The 19,897-nt window shown below is 37.9% G+C and overlaps 1 protein-coding gene across 1 annotated transcript; it reads right to left on the reverse strand.

Annotated features, from left to right (window-relative positions):
* Positions 1 to 5,120: 5,120 nt before the first annotated feature.
* Positions 5,121 to 15,708, reverse strand: LOC139723236 (JNK1/MAPK8-associated membrane protein-like). The gene is made up of 8 exons (XM_071634495.1): positions 15,539 to 15,708; positions 14,249 to 14,349; positions 12,191 to 12,345; positions 10,246 to 10,328; positions 7,485 to 7,605; positions 6,348 to 6,517; positions 5,923 to 5,999; positions 5,121 to 5,321 (listed from the first exon to the last, which is right to left on the reverse strand). Exons 1-8 carry the CDS (start codon positions 15,654 to 15,656, stop codon positions 5,121 to 5,123), a joined length of 1,026 nt encoding a protein of 341 aa, XP_071490596.1. The 5' UTR covers positions 15,657 to 15,708.
* Between the last annotated feature and the right edge of the window lie 4,189 nt (positions 15,709 to 19,897).

The following is a 19,897-nucleotide window of genomic DNA, read 5'->3' on the forward strand; positions in this document are numbered from 1 at the left end:
CACAGTTTAGTGAAGTTTAATATGTGTCAATCTAAAGCCTCAAGTTTTCCTGATCTTGCAAATTATTTTTTTTTCCTGTTCTTTTTGCTGTTTTTTATTGAATTGGATTTATTCCCAAGATCTCGTAGAAGACTCCCTGGAGCTGCTCTGCTAGAAAACACAGAACATTATTTTTGTGGTGGCGGTGACTCGTTGGAAAATGCATACAAACCTGATGTAATGTTACACATTGATAAAATGCATTGTGCAAATATCCATCTACAGCTGTAGCAATGAATTCCAACATTTTTTTTTGATACAGTCTTTAAAAGATTTATCATTTGTCTGCCTTACACTCGTCATTTATCGTTTTCTGAATATCCTCTTGAATTATATTTGTAGAGATGATGCACAAGCTAATTGAGTTGCCAACGATCTAGTCATGTGTTGATACATGTACATGTATTTTGTTAATGGTAGTGCAAATCAATTTTTGTTTTCATTCTAAGAAAGATATGAAATTAAGTACACTGTACTGTATAATACTAGGAGAGATACATTGTTATACAGTGGATTTTTGCCATAACAACTCATTAGGACCAATGAATTACAGTGTATGTTACATCAAACTTTTGTTCTACCTACTTTACAATTGGGCCCCCCACTTGTTTTACCCCGGAAGAATAAAAACCTTGAAGTGAGCGTGGTGAGTCCTTTGTTTTTGCGCTGGAGACCTTTTTTTTTTTTTTTTTTTTTGCTTAGCAGCTGAGGAAACCCGGAAGTGCTGCAGACCTTTTTTTTTTTTTCTTCTTTTGCTTGTTAGCTGATGAAACCCGGAAGTGGCACCAGAAGTCTGAAGTACACCCCCCCCCCCCCATTTTGCACACGTGGCGCCGGCCATGAGACAGACAATCAAACAAACAAGCAACAAACGGGAAAAATCCACTCTGGTCCAGTGTATTTGCTTGTGCATTTTTGTGGTTTTAAACTTCTTCTTTTTTTTCATAAATGTACTGTATTCAAAACACCTCACTCGTCAGTGGATATGGCCACTAGTGATTTTCATATCAATCAGAAATCATGATGCCTTTCCTGTACATAAATGGCTACAGGGTACTCTTCCTGATCTGTTTGATCTATGTCATATGTATATTTTTGCTAGGAAATGTTTCTATAAAATTTTGCAGGCCATTCATGTAAGTAGATTGTGATTTAAGACATTCATATTGATGACAATTTTGTTGACAATGTATTTTTTTTTTCTGTCTCTTTTGTTGCATGCACAAAGCACAGAGTAATGCATGAGGTACACAGAACATGTATTGGCAGAATGATATTACAATTGTACTGCAGTACTGCTGCTTAAAGTGACAATGGGAATAGAATACCAGGTACACTGTACATGTGTATGTGTATGATAATTCAGTACATGTGTGACATGCAGATGGCTGTAACTTTATCGCCATTTGTGATTGCCCCCCCCCCCCCCCCATCAAAATCTTGATTACTCCTGAAAACCTAAGGAAGGATGTTGGAGGAAGTGAGTCAGGATTTGCCAAAGGGCCAAAAACTTGTGTGTGTGTGTGTATCCATGCTGGCACCCTGTATAAAGGTTCTCTGACATACAAATGTAAGTTGATTTGTGTTGATTTATGATACCCTCAAGATCACTTTTGAGGTGAAACGAATATCTAAAAACATGCCATATATGTACATATTTTAAACTAATTTTTCGTCAGATTACTTGGATACGCCCAAAAAAATCCTTCCAAAGCAATATTCCTGTTGTGACCTCATCTGTCAACCATTGATAAAATACTGATATGTTTAACAAAAGACATTGGAATGCACCTTCCCCTCGACTCAGCATAACTTGCATGTTTCTGTGATATCAATGTGACTAACAAAAAACGTGGCGAGGGAACATGCGAGTTATGCTCGGTCTCGGGGAGGGTGCATTCCAATGTTTTTTGTAAATCATATTACGTGTAGTACTGGTACTTAAACAATGATTGACAGATGAGGTCACAACAGTAATATTGGTATGGAAGGATTTTTTTGGGGGGCGTATCCAAGTAATTTGCAGAAATATAGAAGAAAAATTGGTTAAAAACATATGGAATGTTTCTAGATACTGTATTCGTTTCACCGCAAAAGTGATGTTGAGGGTATCATAAATCAACACAAATCAACATGCATTTGTATGTCAGAGAACCTTTAAGATTAAATCTGTTTATTTAAGGGCATCAGCCTTGATAATATGTTAAACAGTACAGTGTACACTGTATCAGTTTCCTTTGGAATCCCACAGCCACTCTGTCCCTTGGACGACGGTGCCACCTCATTCTAGTTTACTCAGCAATTGTCATATTTTTTTTTTCCTACGATAAAGTGAAATACATGTACATGTACATATACAACAGTGTCTCGCTCACTGGCTGGACACATCACCATGCCCAGCATCAATTCACAACCATCAAATCAGTAGTCAACATGGCAACATGCTTTTTAATATACACTGTATTTTCCATCCTGTGGAACATCTTTAATGTACATTGTATCAGTATTCAAAGATACCATACTCATTTATACAAAATTTAAGCTAAAGATAGTGATGAATTTAATACATTAATTGCAGTCTCTCCCTCTCTCTCTCTCTCTCGTTTTTTTTTTTTTGTGTGTGTCTAAAATGTCAATTGTGGTTCCTTTTCATTGTGAGCTCAGCAATATGGAGTTTTGGGAACATCTACCAGTATACCAACTAACTTTAACATACCTTACCATATTTGAAACATGAACATAGGGTCTACAGTGCACTCTCATTATAACAAAGTCCTTGGGACCGCGCGGTTTTCTTTCATTATACATTGCATGTATTGAAATTTTATTATAACAAAACAGTAAAGCATATAAAGATATATAGACGATAATTTTCGGACCTGAATCTTCATCTCATTGTAACAAATTTTGTTATAACCATGTTCCTTATAACAGGAGTGCACTGTAAGTTTGCTACATGCATTAAAATGTTTTAGCCTACATGATGAAATCTCAGAAAACATATTCTCTTTCTTTTAAAAATTGTTAAATGAATACAGTCGACCTTGCTTAAAGGACAAGTTCACCTTCATAAACATAAGGATTGAGAGAATGCAACAATATTAGTAGAACACATCAGTGAAAGTTTGAGGAAAATTGGACAATCGATGCAAAAGTTATGAATTTTTAAAATTTTTGTGTTGGAACCGCTGGATGAGGAGACTACTACAGCTTGTGAGTCATATGCGTACAACAGTATAAAGAAAATGTAAAAGAAAATTCAACATATTTTCACTTTTTTCGCATAATAAAAGAGCTCTTGACTTGCCTCTTTCTAAAGGCAGGGGGAATAATATTACCCATAACATTTGTCGGTAACGAGTCAGGGGAATGTGCACTTTTTTCAAAAGATGGCATTTTGTGAAATTCTCTTTATATTTTCCTTATATTGTTGTACGCATGTGACATCTAAGTTATTCATACACTGGAGTAGTCTTCTCATCCAGCGGTTACTGCACAAAAACTTCAAAAAATTCATAACTTTTGAACGGATTGTCTGATTTCCCTCAAACTTTCAATGATGTGTTCTACTAATATTGCTACATTCTCTCAATCCTTATGTTTATGAAGGTGAACTTGTCCTTTAAGTCAACCTCTTCGCTTTATATTTTATTGATTTCAATCCTTCATAAGTTTAATTTTCTCTAAGTCAAAGCTATTTCTTCGGTCCAAATAGATTTGACTTAGGCAAAGTTGATAAATTTCTTGGGATTTTCACAAAAATCACACTTAAATGCAGCAAAAAGAGAGAAACAGTCCTGAAAGCTTTATACCTGTTGCCATGGTTACTCCAGTAGTAATTTCACCTGGCATTCAAGTCAAAACTGAATGGACAAGTCAACACTGAATTTACACTCATTGTCTTCATGGTAAGATTTTCATTCTGCCACAATCCTGGAAATAGTCACATTCTTTCTATTTCAAAAGCCTAAAAAAACAACACACACACACACACACAAAAAAAAACAGTTCGTAATGTGGGTCCTGTTCATTGAGCCCAGAACCATTTTTGCAGTACTGACTACTTTACAGAAATGTACACAGTCAAAGAAGAAAATCAATACACTGTATCAAGAAACGATTCTGGCAAGTTTGATAGATGGACTGATTTACAGGGTTTTCAATCATCCTGAAATAATAACCCTAGCTGGTGTAGTTTCTAGCCAGTTAGTTTTTCTTTTCTTATTCTGGGGTACCTGGTGCATGACCAAATTCTATGAAAAACCCTTGGTCTCCAAGGCTTCAATTTTAAACATAAATACATTGTACATGACATAAACTTCCTGTTTCAATGCATGTCTCTTTCAGTGTACAAAATACGTCAGAGATATGCACTCGAGGGAACCCATGTTCTTTGGTTCCCTCCTGAGTGTATATGAAGGGTTTGTTCACGAAACGACTAACTCCATTCTTGCTTATTTGAGATACATATTTGCGATTAAAGCTGCTAAAAAACAAGGAAAATGATAAGAGAATATGGGACATTTTTCGCCAGCCAAGTAAGGTAATATTTTTGTGATCTCCTGACTCTTTTAGACTCATTAATCAGATGAATTCTCTCATACAGGATGCAATGTTTGTTAATGTTGTAACATACATTTTCACATAAGGACAAATAAGAAAAAAAAAATGCTCCAACACCCTTTGGGTGAAGGCATTGGAAAAAAGTGACTATGAACATGCTAACATTCTGAGTTGATCTTTAGATAAACAACACATATTCAAGGTCATCTTAATCGTTAAATGTTCATGCCACCAGAACTTAACAAACAAAACAATATCAAAACCACAAGGAGAACAAGTCTGTGCAGTAATAAAATTGTTCTCTGGCTCCATCAATTCATGTGTAGAGCCTCAAAAGTATTGCATCTGCCATACTATTTACACAAATGTGTCTATTGCAAGTTAGTATTAAAAAAAAATAGTGACTTCTCTGACTTTATTCTTCCAGTGCATCGAACTTTCATTTTCAGTTCTGAGTTGCACCTGAAAAAAAAAAAAAAAAGAACAAGAAAAAAGAAAAGAAAAGGTGGAGCTAGAAGCTATACGTGCAGCCTGCTTGGGTGGGTGAACTGTGCCGTTACAATGTAAAAGACAGCTGGGGCTGGAATGAAGGCTAGCATTGGACCATAGATGACAGGGTTCTCCAGCGTTGTCAGGGCAACGATCCCGTAGGCGTGTATCAACCAGTGGGAGAAAAGGATGATCAGGTTGCGTTTCTTTGACACCAGCAATTTGGGCGTCTACAGCGATTGTGATGTAAGAAAAGGGAAAGCATATATGTAGCTCTTTGAAAATATGCATCCTTTATTTATCACACAATTGTATTTGACTATCTTGAACTACATAAGACTGAATGCGATTCCCTTGTCATGTTCAAATGGGCTTTTAGAAATACGTGTACAGTAAAATGAAACAAACAGGAGAGCAAGGTTTCACCAACATCAGACCTACAGTAATGGTATATCATCATTGTTTGCTTTAGTCACCTTAAATATGCATTCTGGATCAATGTTCATTTGGAAGTATATCTTGTTGGTATATTTCATATTTTCTTGCCAATGTGCATCTAAAAACACTACAAAATATACACATCTGACAAAATTAACACATCTGCCAATGCAGAGATGGACAGTGGCAGTTTGAAGCTTCACCACGAACCAAGGCCATTATTATGGACCATTATTATGAACTGATTTATTATTTGACAAAGAAAGAGAAAGTAGGATTAAGATTGAGCTCCATTCACAGATTTGTTAACAGGTAGCAGTCCTAAATGTTCCTCTGTTCAAATGCTCTAGACATTCTAGTCATCAATTTGCATACTACATCAATCAGCCTTACCTCAATCTCTTCTTTCGCAAAGTGGACAGCATGCGTCACCAACGATATGATGAGTGTCAGGTATGGATACGAATAATCTGAAAATCAAAAGTAAAAATTCTGTAAAGTTAAAAACAACTAAAAAAGATACCAATAGACTCTGTCAAAAGAACGAGCAATTCTAAAAAGACTGGATATAATTCATCCCTCATCTCCATCAAAGCAATTTTTTTTAAAAAGTGATATTGAATTCATATCTAACCACTCGTAAAGCAGAAACCCTCCTCTAGAAACCAATAAATATTACATTTGATTCTGCATGCATTCCAATTTTCAATTTTCAGGAATGAACTGAACATGGTGTCACAATGCCAGCAACATGCTGAAAGCTGTTGCACAAAAAGCTACACACGCATTTAAACAAAAATGATGTTGTCACTACTCACAAATCAGTCCTGCAAGGACAGCATGTGCCACGGTCAAAATGGGTATGAAGTATAGGGCCGCGTAAATGGAACTTCTGCCGAGGTTGTCAGACAGCTTGACCGACAGGGCAGGCCGGACAATCATCATAAGGAGGAGATGGATACTGTAGTAGATGAAGACGGCTGTGTACCTGTTGGGCCAAGGGAAACATAATATATGGAGTTGAAGAGACTGTTCTCTGTCACAAAATGTTCTAATAGTAGTACCATCCTGGTCGCAGCAATAACCATGGTCCATAGTCATCATCAAATAAAAATGTTCCTCTATCTATCCATTTTCCCACAACTAAAATGCGGTATTTTGCTTTTTGATTAACATATTCCCAAAACACTGAATGAAGAATTGAAAAAATTCTGTACACCTGAAAATGTGAGGAATGTTTCTTTTCACATTCATGCCTGCCTCCATCAATCCTACAATGAATAGAGGCATGGAGTGTGATGTTAGCATCATGTATGCTAGTCCATACACATTTGTGTTTTTTTTTCCAAGGATCTCTCATCATAGCATTGGCTCTTATGATGAAAGGCTCATCTGTGTTCTCTGTTGTAACTTGAAAGGCTGCCAGTATCCTGGCTCTCGATGTACAACAAGCAAATGCAGAACTAGAAAACCACTTGGAGAGTGCCAACCTCTGTCAAGCAGCTCATTTACATCCATATACACATTTTTTTTTTTTTTTAAATGGCCCTATTTCTCAATGATAAAGAATCCTTTCTAGTGTTTCACTACCTCAGCTTCCTGCTGCGCATTGAGCACATGCTCAGTGTGGGTATACGCACCTTCAATCCCCTCATTTGTTTGCCTATTTCCAAATGATAAACAATCCTTCAGAAAATTCAAAAACATTCCTGGAACCAAACAGTGACCCGGATAACTACCAAAATTTAATCATCTCTTCTTTGATTCATTATCAACTATTCTTGAAAATTTCATCCAAATCCTTTCATAACTTTCTGGGTTATTTTGCAAACAGATGAACAAACAAACAAACAAACAGACATACCAACACCAACAAAAAAAAACACAAACTCCTTGGCGAAGGTAATAGGAACCGCATAAAGCCATGTCACTCTAGTACCCCATGAAATGCTTACAGGGGGAAGACGGCCTCCTGAGTGCAGTGTAGTGTGGTGCTATACTGGGGCTGGGGGTTCTTCAGCATGGTGTACCAATCAGACAGCTGGAGCACTTGGCAGGATCGGAGCTGGGGTGTGCCTGACAACAAAAATTGAGAATCGGTGATGCCAGTTAGAACAAAATCACAACTGCAGCACTGAAATCTGAAGAGATTGACCAATAACCCAAAGGATAGTGTTTTGCTTTGGTTTTTTTTTATAGTTTTTTTTTTTTAATAGAGAATTCAGAGTAGTAAAATAAGCAAATAAATGAAGTTATGATCACAATCTGGCAGATGATATGCAAGTTAGAGCTGGGGTGTGCCTGACAACAAAGATTGAGAATCGGTGATGCCAGTTAGAACAAAATCACAACTGCAGCACTGAAATCTGAAGAGATTAATCAATAACCCAAAGGATAGTGTTTTGCTTTGTTTTTTGTTTTTTGTTTTTTTTTAATAGAGAAATCAGAGTAGTAAAATAAGCAAATAAGTGAAGTTATGCTCACAATCTGGCAGATGATATGCAAGTTAGAACCACTTAAAAATCAGGCATTTATCAACATAGCATCCTGAAGTCATTGGTCATCCTCGACACAAGTCTCAAAACATTCATTTTCACTATACATTGCAACAAATGTTTAGACCTATATTTATATACACATTGTATTCATAACTACATAAAGACAAAGTTATACAGTTAAACTCGCATAAGTCGATCTTCTCGGGACTGAGCAAAACACATCGACTTAGGCGAGTTTCGACTTGTGCGTAAGTCGAAAAAAAAATCGACTTACAGTTACACCACGCGTACACGTGTATAATGTACATGTATGTTGTCTACTTTGGAGCCGAGACCTGGAGCGGTGTGCCCGATATTTGCCCTTCAGCAAGACGCTTTATCCACATTGAATATTACCGTTATTCATTTCTAAAATTAAGAGCAAACATCTGACATTTATTCTAGCATCTTATGGAGCCAAGTGTTACCGCTGTTCATTTCCAAAACTGAAGGCAAACATCCGGCTTTTTTGTTGTTGTTGGCACGGCGTGCGTTTTTGGTGACCCCGGTCGCATATTAACCATTAGCGAAATCGTGATACGATTCGCGAAAAGACTCCGTCAAGTATATAAGGCATAGATCGCTACACTCGGCAGAGGCGTGCCGTCGTCCTTTCACCAGGTCTGGGTAACAGAAACCAAATTCTCGCGTGAGTTCTTGTGTTACTATCGTTAATGTCAACGAAACATCGTTAATTTGCGCTTGGGATCGTTACTCATCGTTACTACAAACGTTAATTTTCCCGCTCGTTAGTTTGCGTTAATAACGATTCAGGTGAAACCGCTTGCGTAAATGAAACGTTAATGTTTTTAACGCAAAGTTTCTTTTGGTATATACTGTATGTAAACAAAAACTGGCGTCTCATGATTTTGACAGTGACTTATTACACAATAAACTTTTCTTCGACTTAGGCACAGTGAATTCAATGGTTTTTCCGTGAAAGTGTTCTTAGAATTTCATCGACTTAGGCGAGTATTCGACTTTAAAAATTCGACTTGTGAGTGAATTAATACACGTAAGTCAATGGGGAAAAATCAGGACTTTTTAAAATCTTCGACTTGCGCGATTATTCGACATATGCGACGTCGACTTAGGCGAGTTTAACTGTATTCACATCTGTATTCACTATGAACAATTTTCACACACTGTTGGTTTTCAGGTCATTGTTCAGGTCATTACATGACAGGGAGAAAAAGTTACATGCATGAACTTTCTCAAAGCTCTACAAGTACAGTAATTTTAACTTCATAAGCCTACATTCTATGAAACATCAGATTAATGTTCTTGTCACTCAGTGAGATGCTATGCTCTTTAAACTTTTTCGCTAATGTACCATAGGATCTGGTCAGCAGAAGTTTGTAGCACTGATACCCCATTTATGAATAGTCCGGAACAGGAGCAGTCCTATAATATACAAATGATGCACAGGATCGAGTGCGTTAGTGGAGATCCACTAACGCCACGAAATAATCCTGTGCATCATTTGTTTTATAAAATGGGTCGAAAACTAACAGCATTTTTCACATACCTTTGTGGATCAAGATGTCCAAAGATGTTCGTCCCAAACATTTACGCACGTCGCACTCGGAAATCCCGCACATATAAGTACTGTACGTATAAGAGTATACGTACGCCACACATTACGTTATGCACACAAGAAAGGCCGGCCGGCAGCCCGAACTAGAAGTTGTTTACAGGATTGACAGCGCGTATAGTAGCGCGCGACGCACTTGTAACAACTGATTGAGTGCGCACTGCTAATGCAAACATTGTGACGTCGGCCGTGGATGTTAGTGAGAAATTAATACAAGCACACGTGACTCATTTCAGCGCTTCCAATTAGCTACATTCTTGAACCCATTTTATAATGCTTTATAACTCATGCTTTGGTGAGTTTGTTCAGACATGTGAGTCACCAACCGCCATGACCGAACATGAATAGGCCGAGAGAGGAATAACCATCATGGTAACCTTCACACATGCAGGAACTTCGGACATACAATTTATGTATACTGCATACTACTTCCAGAGCACTCTAAACATTGGTAACTGTTAATGCAGGAGTTAGAGTGCTTCAGAGCCACTCTGTCTGTTCATACAGAGTTCAGAGCACTAGCACTCTAAATGTCCTGTGTAAATGGGGTATGAGTTATGACTCCACCTGATTCTAAGAGCTTACCCATGGGATCAAGCACTAGGAGTGTGATGATGCTGGCGATGCAGCACTCCAAGGCAGCTGAGATGTGCAGAGTGATGACCTTACTGTCAAAGGGAAAAAAGGAGAGTCAATACAAGATGATTACCTATTCCACTTTATACCCTTTCTGAGAATTCACCACTACAGATTTGTTCATGTAAAGCACATTAACTAGCATCTATTTTCCAGACATTCTGACTCTTACAGTATAAAGCATAGAATCATTGAACAAGCTTGCAGTGCTTGAAATGAAAACTATGTAAGAGAATAAAGACATTAACTTTGTGGCAGGAAAAAATAAATAGTGAAGTGGTAAAGTAGTAGAGTACATAGAAGGGACAGTTGAATTAAAGCTCGGTCCAGAAAGTGATACTGGCATTAAAACAAAATCTCTTGATCATGTCATACATGTATGTAGATCTTTTACACTATGCAGAAACCCATTATGAAAACAATGATCTATTCACAGCCCAATAAGGCAATGAAACGAAGGAAAATAGTTCTGAACAAAATCAGAAGTGGCAATAACCCTAGAGTGCTGAAGAATGAATTGTCAAAAGAACTAGATTGTTGATCAGTTGCAATCTTCCTCTCCTAACTCAATTCAGCATCAGCACTCAAAACAAGCATTATGCTGAGCACCGTATAATCAATGAGAATGCACGTTGTGTGCCCAGTGAGCGCTAGATGAAAGCTTGTGTTATTGCATTAAAGGGTGTGGACAGTTCTGATTGAGGTGAGGATTTAGCTTTTAACGTTTTGCAAGATATTCAGAAACCACTCTCTGAGATGTCAAAGAGCATGCAATTCTAAGGGGTACGGTATCAAAAGTTTATTTGATGAAAATCGGTTTTGAAATGGCTGAGATATCCAAAAACAAGGTGAAACAAAGAGATCCTAATAAAAGGCGTGGCCTGTTGCCTTTTATTATTATCACTTTTTTGGAAATCTCAGCCATTTGAAAACCAATTTTCATCAAATAAACGTTGAATCCTTCTTAAAATTACATGCTCTTTCATATTTCATTAGAGGTTTCTCATTATCTCACTTAGGAATGTTATAAACCTGAATCCCCACCTCAACCAGTACTGTACAGTCCCTTTAACTATATAAACTTCTACATATTTCTTCTGCAAACTGATCCCATTGGGCAAAGACTTTCTAATGGTTTTCTTGTTTATGGTTTTCTAGTGGGAACAAATGAATAGACAGTTTACAAGGTCCTTGATGGAAAATATCCATTAACTTTTATACATAAGGACACTGTATCCAATTCATAGTTTTAGGCAAGTATAAGATAGCATGATCATCCAGGTACTTTATCCAGTAGTGACCAAATGACTCCTTTTCAAAAAGCCGGTAGGCAGACCATCATGCACCTGGTTTCATCTCTCTTTTTTTGTTTTTCCAGACTACATTTGTTCTTGGTAAGATCATGTCTTTGACAATGATGTCATTACAAATGAAGTGTTTACACACATAAAATCTGGATGAAATTACTTGCAAGAGTATTTATTGAAAGAGGGTAAGCACTAGTCAGGAATAACTATAGCACAGAACTTATCAAGACCCCACTCCCCTAAAAAAAAACAAAAAAAAAAACAGAAAAACAGAAAAAGAAACCAAGAACACATTCATATGGATGACAACAGGGCGGCCATCCTCTGCAGATTTAAAAAAAAATCCCAAAATATCAATGAACAGTACACAAAAAATAATTTTCTAGTTTAAAAAGAAAGAAAGAAAATTGCACATATCAAGCATGCGATAATCAAAGGTCATGAAAAAAAAAATATTTCATCACCCCCCCCCCCTCTGAATTGTTCTGTGTCAAAAGAAAACACACACACCCACACACACAAAAAAAACATACCATGTAGAACTTTGCTGGCTATGTGACCAGAAACGAATAATCTACAAATTGTACCTCTTGCCATCAGAGAAGTAGTCGATGAAGAAGATGTGGAGTGTGAGAGAGAGGAGGACCATGAAGCCAAGATACATCCAGTCATAGAGGTCAGGAGCCCATTCACACGGCGTGCAGATGGAAGAGTTGTTTGGGCGCTCCCCTCGTCCGCATGCCTGACAGTGCAGTGCAGTGGAGAGAATGAAACTTACAAGTGTGCATACAGATTCGAAGTCTTCACAACATTAGTGTTCTTGAGGCACTGTCAATCAACACACCTTCTTTTGATTTGACTACTAAAGATCTTTACTTACTGACAGTTTTCCTTACATCATTACCCCCCGACAGGGAAGTTAGGAAGGGCTGCAAACTAACCCATTTTTTCTACTGGTCTGACCTGTCTGTCGAACCAATAGGTACCCAGTTTTTATGCCTCCGCCACAAAGTGGTGCCGGAGGCATTATGTTTTCGGGTTGTCCGTCCGTCCGTCCGTCCTTCCGTCCGTCCGTCTGTCCGTCCGTCCGTCCTTCCGTCTGTCCGTCCGTCCTTCCGTCCGTCCGTAATAAATTTTGTGGACAGGGTAACTATCAAAACCTTTTAAGGTATCCTAATGAAACTTGGCATGTATGTGTATTAGGGGGTGAAGTTGTGCCTATCAACTTTTGGGTGCACATGGTCGAGGTCAAAGGTCAAAAGGTCAAGGTCAAATACGTAAAATTTCACTATTTCCTCCATACAGTGTGTATCTATGCAATGCCGGAAGATATTTTCTTGAAACTTAGTGTATACATGTATTACCCAATTAAGATTCCCTGGTGAAAGTTTTGGGTCATGAGGTCAAAGGTCAAAGGTCAAAAGGTCAAGTCAAAATATTAAAACTTCGCTTTTTTCTCTGTACCTTGGAAATTGTTCAAGGTATCTTCATGGAACATAGTATATGTACATGTACTGACTGGCAGTTATCATCTAGATAATCTAGGGTTCATAGGGTCAAAGGTCAGGGGTCAAAGGTCAAGTGCAACACTTCAAATTTGTACTATTTCCCTCATACATATGTATTTATGTAATGCCTTTTTTTTTGCACTTGGTGTATGCATGTATAACCTAGATTATGTGGAAATTTTCTTTTTCTCTTTTTTTTTTGGGGGGGGGGGATTTGCCTCAAAGGTCAAAAGGTCAAAGATCAAGGGAAAGTGCTGAACTAACTTTTTCCTCCATATCTCAGAAGTTGCTCAAGTTATCTTGAAACTTACTACATATTTATGCATGTTCTGCCTGACAGTGATTATCCTATGAATTTTAGGGTTAAAGGCCAAAAGAAAATGGTAACAGTGTACTTTTCATTACAGAAATTACACTTTTTCTCCATACCTTGAAAATTACAGTATTCATACACTTATGAATGGGTCAAAGTCAAGTTAAAGTCCTTGAATCCCCAAATACATGCTCTCCTATTCATCTAATTAAACCTAGGTAAAGGAAGGTGAACATTCAACACATTTGTGACAAACATGTAATTTCAATATTTTGCCAGTATTGTGAAAATGTAATTATACATTGTCCACATGTACTATAGACCTATTAGGAGAACCATGCATTATGGCGCAGGCATAGCAGTCGCCTTAGCGACATTTCTAGTTCTATTTTTTGCTTGTCCATTCCTGGAAACGTTACTGGTCTGACAGTGATTTTTACTGGTCCTGGACCGCCGAACCAGTGCCAGTGTGCAGCATTGAGTTAGGGTTCGCCAGAGTTTGCTTGTTTGTCTGTTGGCAATGTTATTCAATGTTTGAATGAATTTAGATGAAATTCCAAGAATAGCTTCATTGTGATGAAAAGAATATGACAATAGTTTCTCTTTGTTGCCATTTTTGGTGGTGGTGGTGGTGGTGGTGGTGATCCACATTATGACCCAGATCCAGGATTTGTTGAAAGGGTGTACATTTCTGGAGTGTCACCCTTTGCAGCACTCCTAATGCCTCCAATGTTGTGCTGAAATCTGGTTCGTCACTCAGACCTCACTGCCTTTACAATATATACAATGAGTAAAATAGTTCCAGTAGATACTCTAGTACTCACCCCACAAGCACTGTATGTAATATTTCCAGCATCATCTTGGATTACAGTCCTGCCACAGTACAATCCGGGGCAAGTCTTCTGATCAGGAACAACTCTGTGGACTAGTTCAGATTAGGGTAGATTGTCAGAACATTTATCAAGTAAAACTGTCAAAGTACGCATCTCTAAAACAAAAATTAATAATAAATTAATAGGGTCTATACCTGCACCAAAGACTAAAACCCTCTCTTTGCTACCAGCGCAAAAATTGGAGGTAGATATTGTTTAAATGCATGTTACTTTAGATGAAATTTTGATGTAAATGTATGCTAATTATGTTAGGAATAATATGTACATTGTAAATTCATGTGGGTTTGTCTAGGAATTTTGTACTACAGTGTAGTTTTAAATCCCCCTTTTCCTATAATAATTAGATAGAAAACAAGAAAATCACAGCAAGAATGCATCTGGATAATAGAGAGATCTGGATAAAGGGAGGCCGGATAAAAGAGGTCGGATTGTACGTTATTTCCAATCGCTATTTAAATTTGAACCATATCAATCATCAGGAAGCATCGATATGGACGTCAGCTTTCATATCATTTCAAAACCACTCGCTCTTCTTGGGCAATCGAGGCATATACACTTGCGTTGCCTGCCGTCATTATCATCAATATGCGACGAATCTTTCAAGTTACCAAGAGCACAAGATGAATGTTCAAATGATTTGGCACGTTGAATGAAATGGGATGAGAAATCCAGTTCCTAGACCTAAAAGATCACAGACAGACACACACATGCATTTCTTCAATTACCGACTTCTTTCAACATACACAGTGATACAAACAATCATTGCAAATATGGCATACTCGTGAAATAGGCCCAGCCACTACGTGTCCATACTAAGTAATACTACGGCATCTCACCTGTTTATACTCGTGAATTCAGCCCCACCATGTGGGGTTCATCCAGGGAGGTGTCCCACCTCCCTGGGTTCATCGGTACATAAGCACGGCTTCCACGGCTAACTAACTTCAGTTCTCTAGATTGTGCAGGCAGCGTAAACTGCAATCTCTCGCGAAGAGCGAGTTTATTTTGAGCGACCAAATCTTACTCTACACCTGTTGACCATTGTTGACACTTTCCACGGACCGAAATGGTGCAATTCGGAACAGTGGAATTTGAGATCTCTAAAGTGGGCCCTAAAGTGTAATTTACGTGGACACGAAAGTATACATTAGCATCCCCCTTGTTTTAACTTCTACTAACAATGTTTTAGGTTTTTAGGGACCATACCAATTACAAACTTACGTGGTTCGAAGGGGCTGACTACGCCGGTTCCTTGTACCAATACACACCAAGTTACAATCAGTATCAAAACGAAAGCTACTCTGCTTGGTGGCTGATGCGACTTTCCATTTGGATCCATAGTCGTTTCTCGTGACCATTGACAGGGCAGAGTTCCCAAAGCAGTTAACTACTTATCTGGTTCGTAGATGTATTCACAAATCTATTTCCTCTCTTTCAGTGACCACCGTTCGCGTTCCCCAGTTCCACAAACCACAATAATAGTCAACAGCAAGCACAGAGTCCTTTGCGTGCGTGTGATTGAATGAAATGAATGCGACACAGGATTGCGATCCCGTCGATCCGAGTGCAGTGTGGCATCAATCGACGGAAGAGGGCGGGCATCGTCGTCCAGAAGATGGCAAGGGAAGGGGAGCCAGGGATGTTGGACAGAGCAACATTTCAATAGAACAATGTAGAACATTTATTTCCAGATCAATTCGTGTAACAGCAGTAACAATTCAGTAATGACAAACTGGAGGTGACAACTCAGAAAGCACAGCTTGAAGTGAGTGCACCTTTAACATTTGAAAATGTAGTTGAATCTGATTGAAACATAGCTAAAAAGACATTTTTGTTTAAAATACACATATTTACAAGACGAAGTACAGATACACAAGAGACTAAAGCTAGGGATGCAGGAGGGAAAACAGATAGGAAGAAGGAAAAAAAGAAAGAAAAGAAAAGAGAAGAAAGAAAAAAAAATACATTAAGGAGAGGTAAAGAGAACCTAAAACACACACTTGTAATACTATAACAAACAAGGCAACATTGTACATACATGTACATGTATTTCATTTTAGTATAATCAAGAGAAATTTAGCAGCCCTCACTATAAACTATATGGATGAATACAACTTTCTCTTGAGTCTTATTTTAAAACAATTTTGAGATGGTGCATTTCTTATGTCTTTAGATAAATTGTTCCATTTCTTGGGGCCCACAAAACGAATATTATGTTGGTAAGACATGGTTCTGGGTCTGGGCAAATGCATTAATGACGAGGAGCGTGTATTGTAATTATGCACATTCTGATTGATATCAAACAATTGAACAAAATGGTCAGGCATAAGTTTGTTGACACACTGATGGTGGTGATATTTTTCAAAGTAAGCAATTTTAGTTTTGAATATAAGGGGCCTGCTTTAGATTTCGGGTTCGCTCCATGTATAACTCTTACTATTTTATTTTGCTTTGAAGTCAATTTCTTTAGACTGGACTGAAAAGTACTTCCCCACACCATGTTGCAATAAGACAAATAGGGCAAAACAAGAGTGGAGTATAACATCCGTAATACATCAGTAGGTAACATATAGCTTAGTCTGGATATAATACCAATGCTCTTTGATATTTTTTTCTCTGTCTCTTGTATATGAGGCTTCCATGTTAATTTGGAATCTAAAATAACACCAAGAAATTTAGTTTTCTCTACCCTGGGAATTTGAACATCATTCAATTCCACTTTAACAAAATCAGTGTCGTATGATTTGTTACGATTACTAAAAACAATAAAGTCACATTTGCGGGGGTTAACAGATAATCGATTTGCCTGAAACCATGTACACAATTTTGAAAGGCTACTATTTACTTGATCTTGCAAAATCTCTCTCAAATCTCAATAATATTTTTATGTAAATGAAATACATAATTGATAGGTTGACTAATAACTAATCAGTCAACCTGACTAATCAACCTATGAATTATGTATTTCATTTACATGAAATTATTTAGAGGGATATGGTATGAAACTTGTGCACTTGGGTAGAATATCATCTGGAAATTTTCGACGAAAAAAGTAAGATGATGAGTTGGTTAAAAAACGACGACCTAAATTCTATAAATGCTGCTTGCACTCACTCACTAATGAATAGGTCCTATAGTAAAGAATTTGAAAACGTATTACATGATTATATCTAAAGCGCATGCAACCCTCCTTGGGGGGGGGGGGGTGGTATAGGTCCTATCCTTTCCACGCGAGGGCACCATTGCATTCTTAGAACCATGCTTGGAACTGAAATTCAAGGATCTGATCATGGACCTATGGGTCCATGATCTGATGCACATTTTAGAGAAATCTTTGATTTTTTTTTTTTTTAAGTAAGAAGATAAGATGATTAATCGTTTAAACTGCAAGAAAATTGCGCCACTGGTATAAATGCTGCATGATATAATATGAAAATCTTAGTAGCACAGCAACCAAGTGGGAATTGGGGAGTATCTCCCCACACCCACATTGAAAATGCTGCATGGAGCTATTGCATCATTAGAATAATAATAATTACTAAAATTCAGCGATCGGGATCACTCACAACAGTCACTTTGTTGAAATAATTAATGGAAAGTTTCAGTCAAAAAGTAAAAAAGATATATAATCAGGGATCAAAAATTCAGGGAAAACATATGAGATTGGTAATCGTAATAGCTGTTGCCTTTATTATTCCACGTGTGCGTCTTCATTGCAATTTGTGTGTGTGTGTGTGTGTGTGTGTGTGTGTGTTAGTCTTACTGGGTGTGGCATGTACTGGGGTATTATTATCCTCTTCCCCCCACTCGGGAACTTCTGCATTTTTATGATTTAAGTTCAAAGATCTGGTGTACACTTTTGTTTAAATGTTGGATTTTTCTATTTTCGTTATTTTTTCAATATTTTTTTTAGTTAAGAAAAACAAACATTCTGGAAAAATGTGAATAGCTAAATCGTATATTGGTGGTATAGGCCTGTCAGCTCTTGCTCCGTGTGCGCATCTGCACTGTGTATAAGTCTCTGGTCATGGATAGCGCTGACCTGCTGTATAGTACAAAACAAAGAGCAGTGAATGTAGATGGAGAGGTGACAGATTTCTTGACAATACCACTTTTCGCACTAAGAAGGAATGTAATAATTAGCAAAATATAAGAAATAAAGGAAATCAATATACAATTAAATAATTCTTTTATTGTTAAGCGATTTGCATTTACTGATCATAAACATATTTGAAAATGTGACATACCAACAACCACCCACCTGACATGTAATTTCCACCAACTGCAGCTCCATTCTAATTCGTGTGTGTGTGTAAATTTCACTTCATTTTTGCTTCAAGTCATTCACTTTTCCCAGGGAGGTGGCCACCTCCCTGCTTTTCCCACCCTGCATATAATAAAGAGGTAAATAAGCCTACTTTGAATATTCAGGTTCTATCAAAGATCCCATGATTACACTATACATAGTCTATAGGAACTAATTTGGTTATAATATGGGAGAAAGACATGGTGAACAAACAGGGCATGGCACCTTCTACAGAAATATTGAACCCAAAAGACAACTGATTAGGCATTTTTTTTTCGGGGTCGGGAGACTTGAAGAAGATGAATAAAGTCTAACTAAACAATAATAATTATTTCGAAAGCAAAATCATCGAGAGGGAACCGGCATCTTGAAAAGAAAGCACTGCAGTGAAAAGAAAGAGGGAGTGCGGTGAGATCATTATGTTATAGAAGTTGAAGTTGCACTATAATAGTGGAGACGGAAGAAAAGGGGACAATGAAAGTTGCTAGAAAATGAGTAAAAATAAGGTGATTCAGGGCCTGGAAATCGTTGGGAGACGAAAGATGACAAAGGAAGAAGGGGAGAGGGAGAATTGAAGGTTGTATTATGGAGATATACAAGAGAGAGAAGTGATAATAACTTATATAGATGTGGAATTCCGACATGCGAATGGACTGCATGCAATCAAAACGACAAAATGAGGAAATAAAAGAGAATAAAAGAGCTAAAAAGTCGAAGAGAGATGACAATAACTGTAAAAACATTCAAACAACACATAGGAAAAGGAGTACCTATAAGCTTATTATTAGTTCAAATAACAATTAAACGGCGGAAAGTGTATAGATGCTATATACGCAATTAAGATATTTTAGCATTAATGCACCCGGCACCTTTTAATCACAGTTTATATGGAGTTTAAAGACCCTGTCACACCTTTCCGGGCAAGCCTTGCGTGTGATTTGCGGAAAGCAATTTTTGCTACCCGGAGATCTCCTCAGATGGCCCGTATAGTAGGCATGACAGTATCTAGCACGTATCTCGCCCGTAGTTGCCCGGAGGTGCGGACGAAAATCCTATTTACCCGCATATTACCCATGTTTAGGCCCTGTCACAGCACCTTTCCGGGCAAGCTACGCGGGTTTGTTGCGTGTGGGGATTTTCCAGCATACCGGGCAATTTCTGAGGGCGGACCAAGGATTTGGGCGAATTTTGCATGCGTCTTACCTACTGGATGCATGCTGCTTGAGTTCTGCTTGCGGGTATTTTGAGTGACCTGCGTGCCAGGCGCGTGGGGG

This window comes from Diadema antillarum, unplaced genomic scaffold (assembly GCF_040938485.1).
Source record: "Diadema antillarum isolate AM-2024a unplaced genomic scaffold, OU_Dant_1.0 scf00000183, whole genome shotgun sequence".
Classification (NCBI taxonomy): domain Eukaryota; kingdom Metazoa; phylum Echinodermata; class Echinoidea; order Diadematoida; family Diadematidae; genus Diadema; species Diadema antillarum.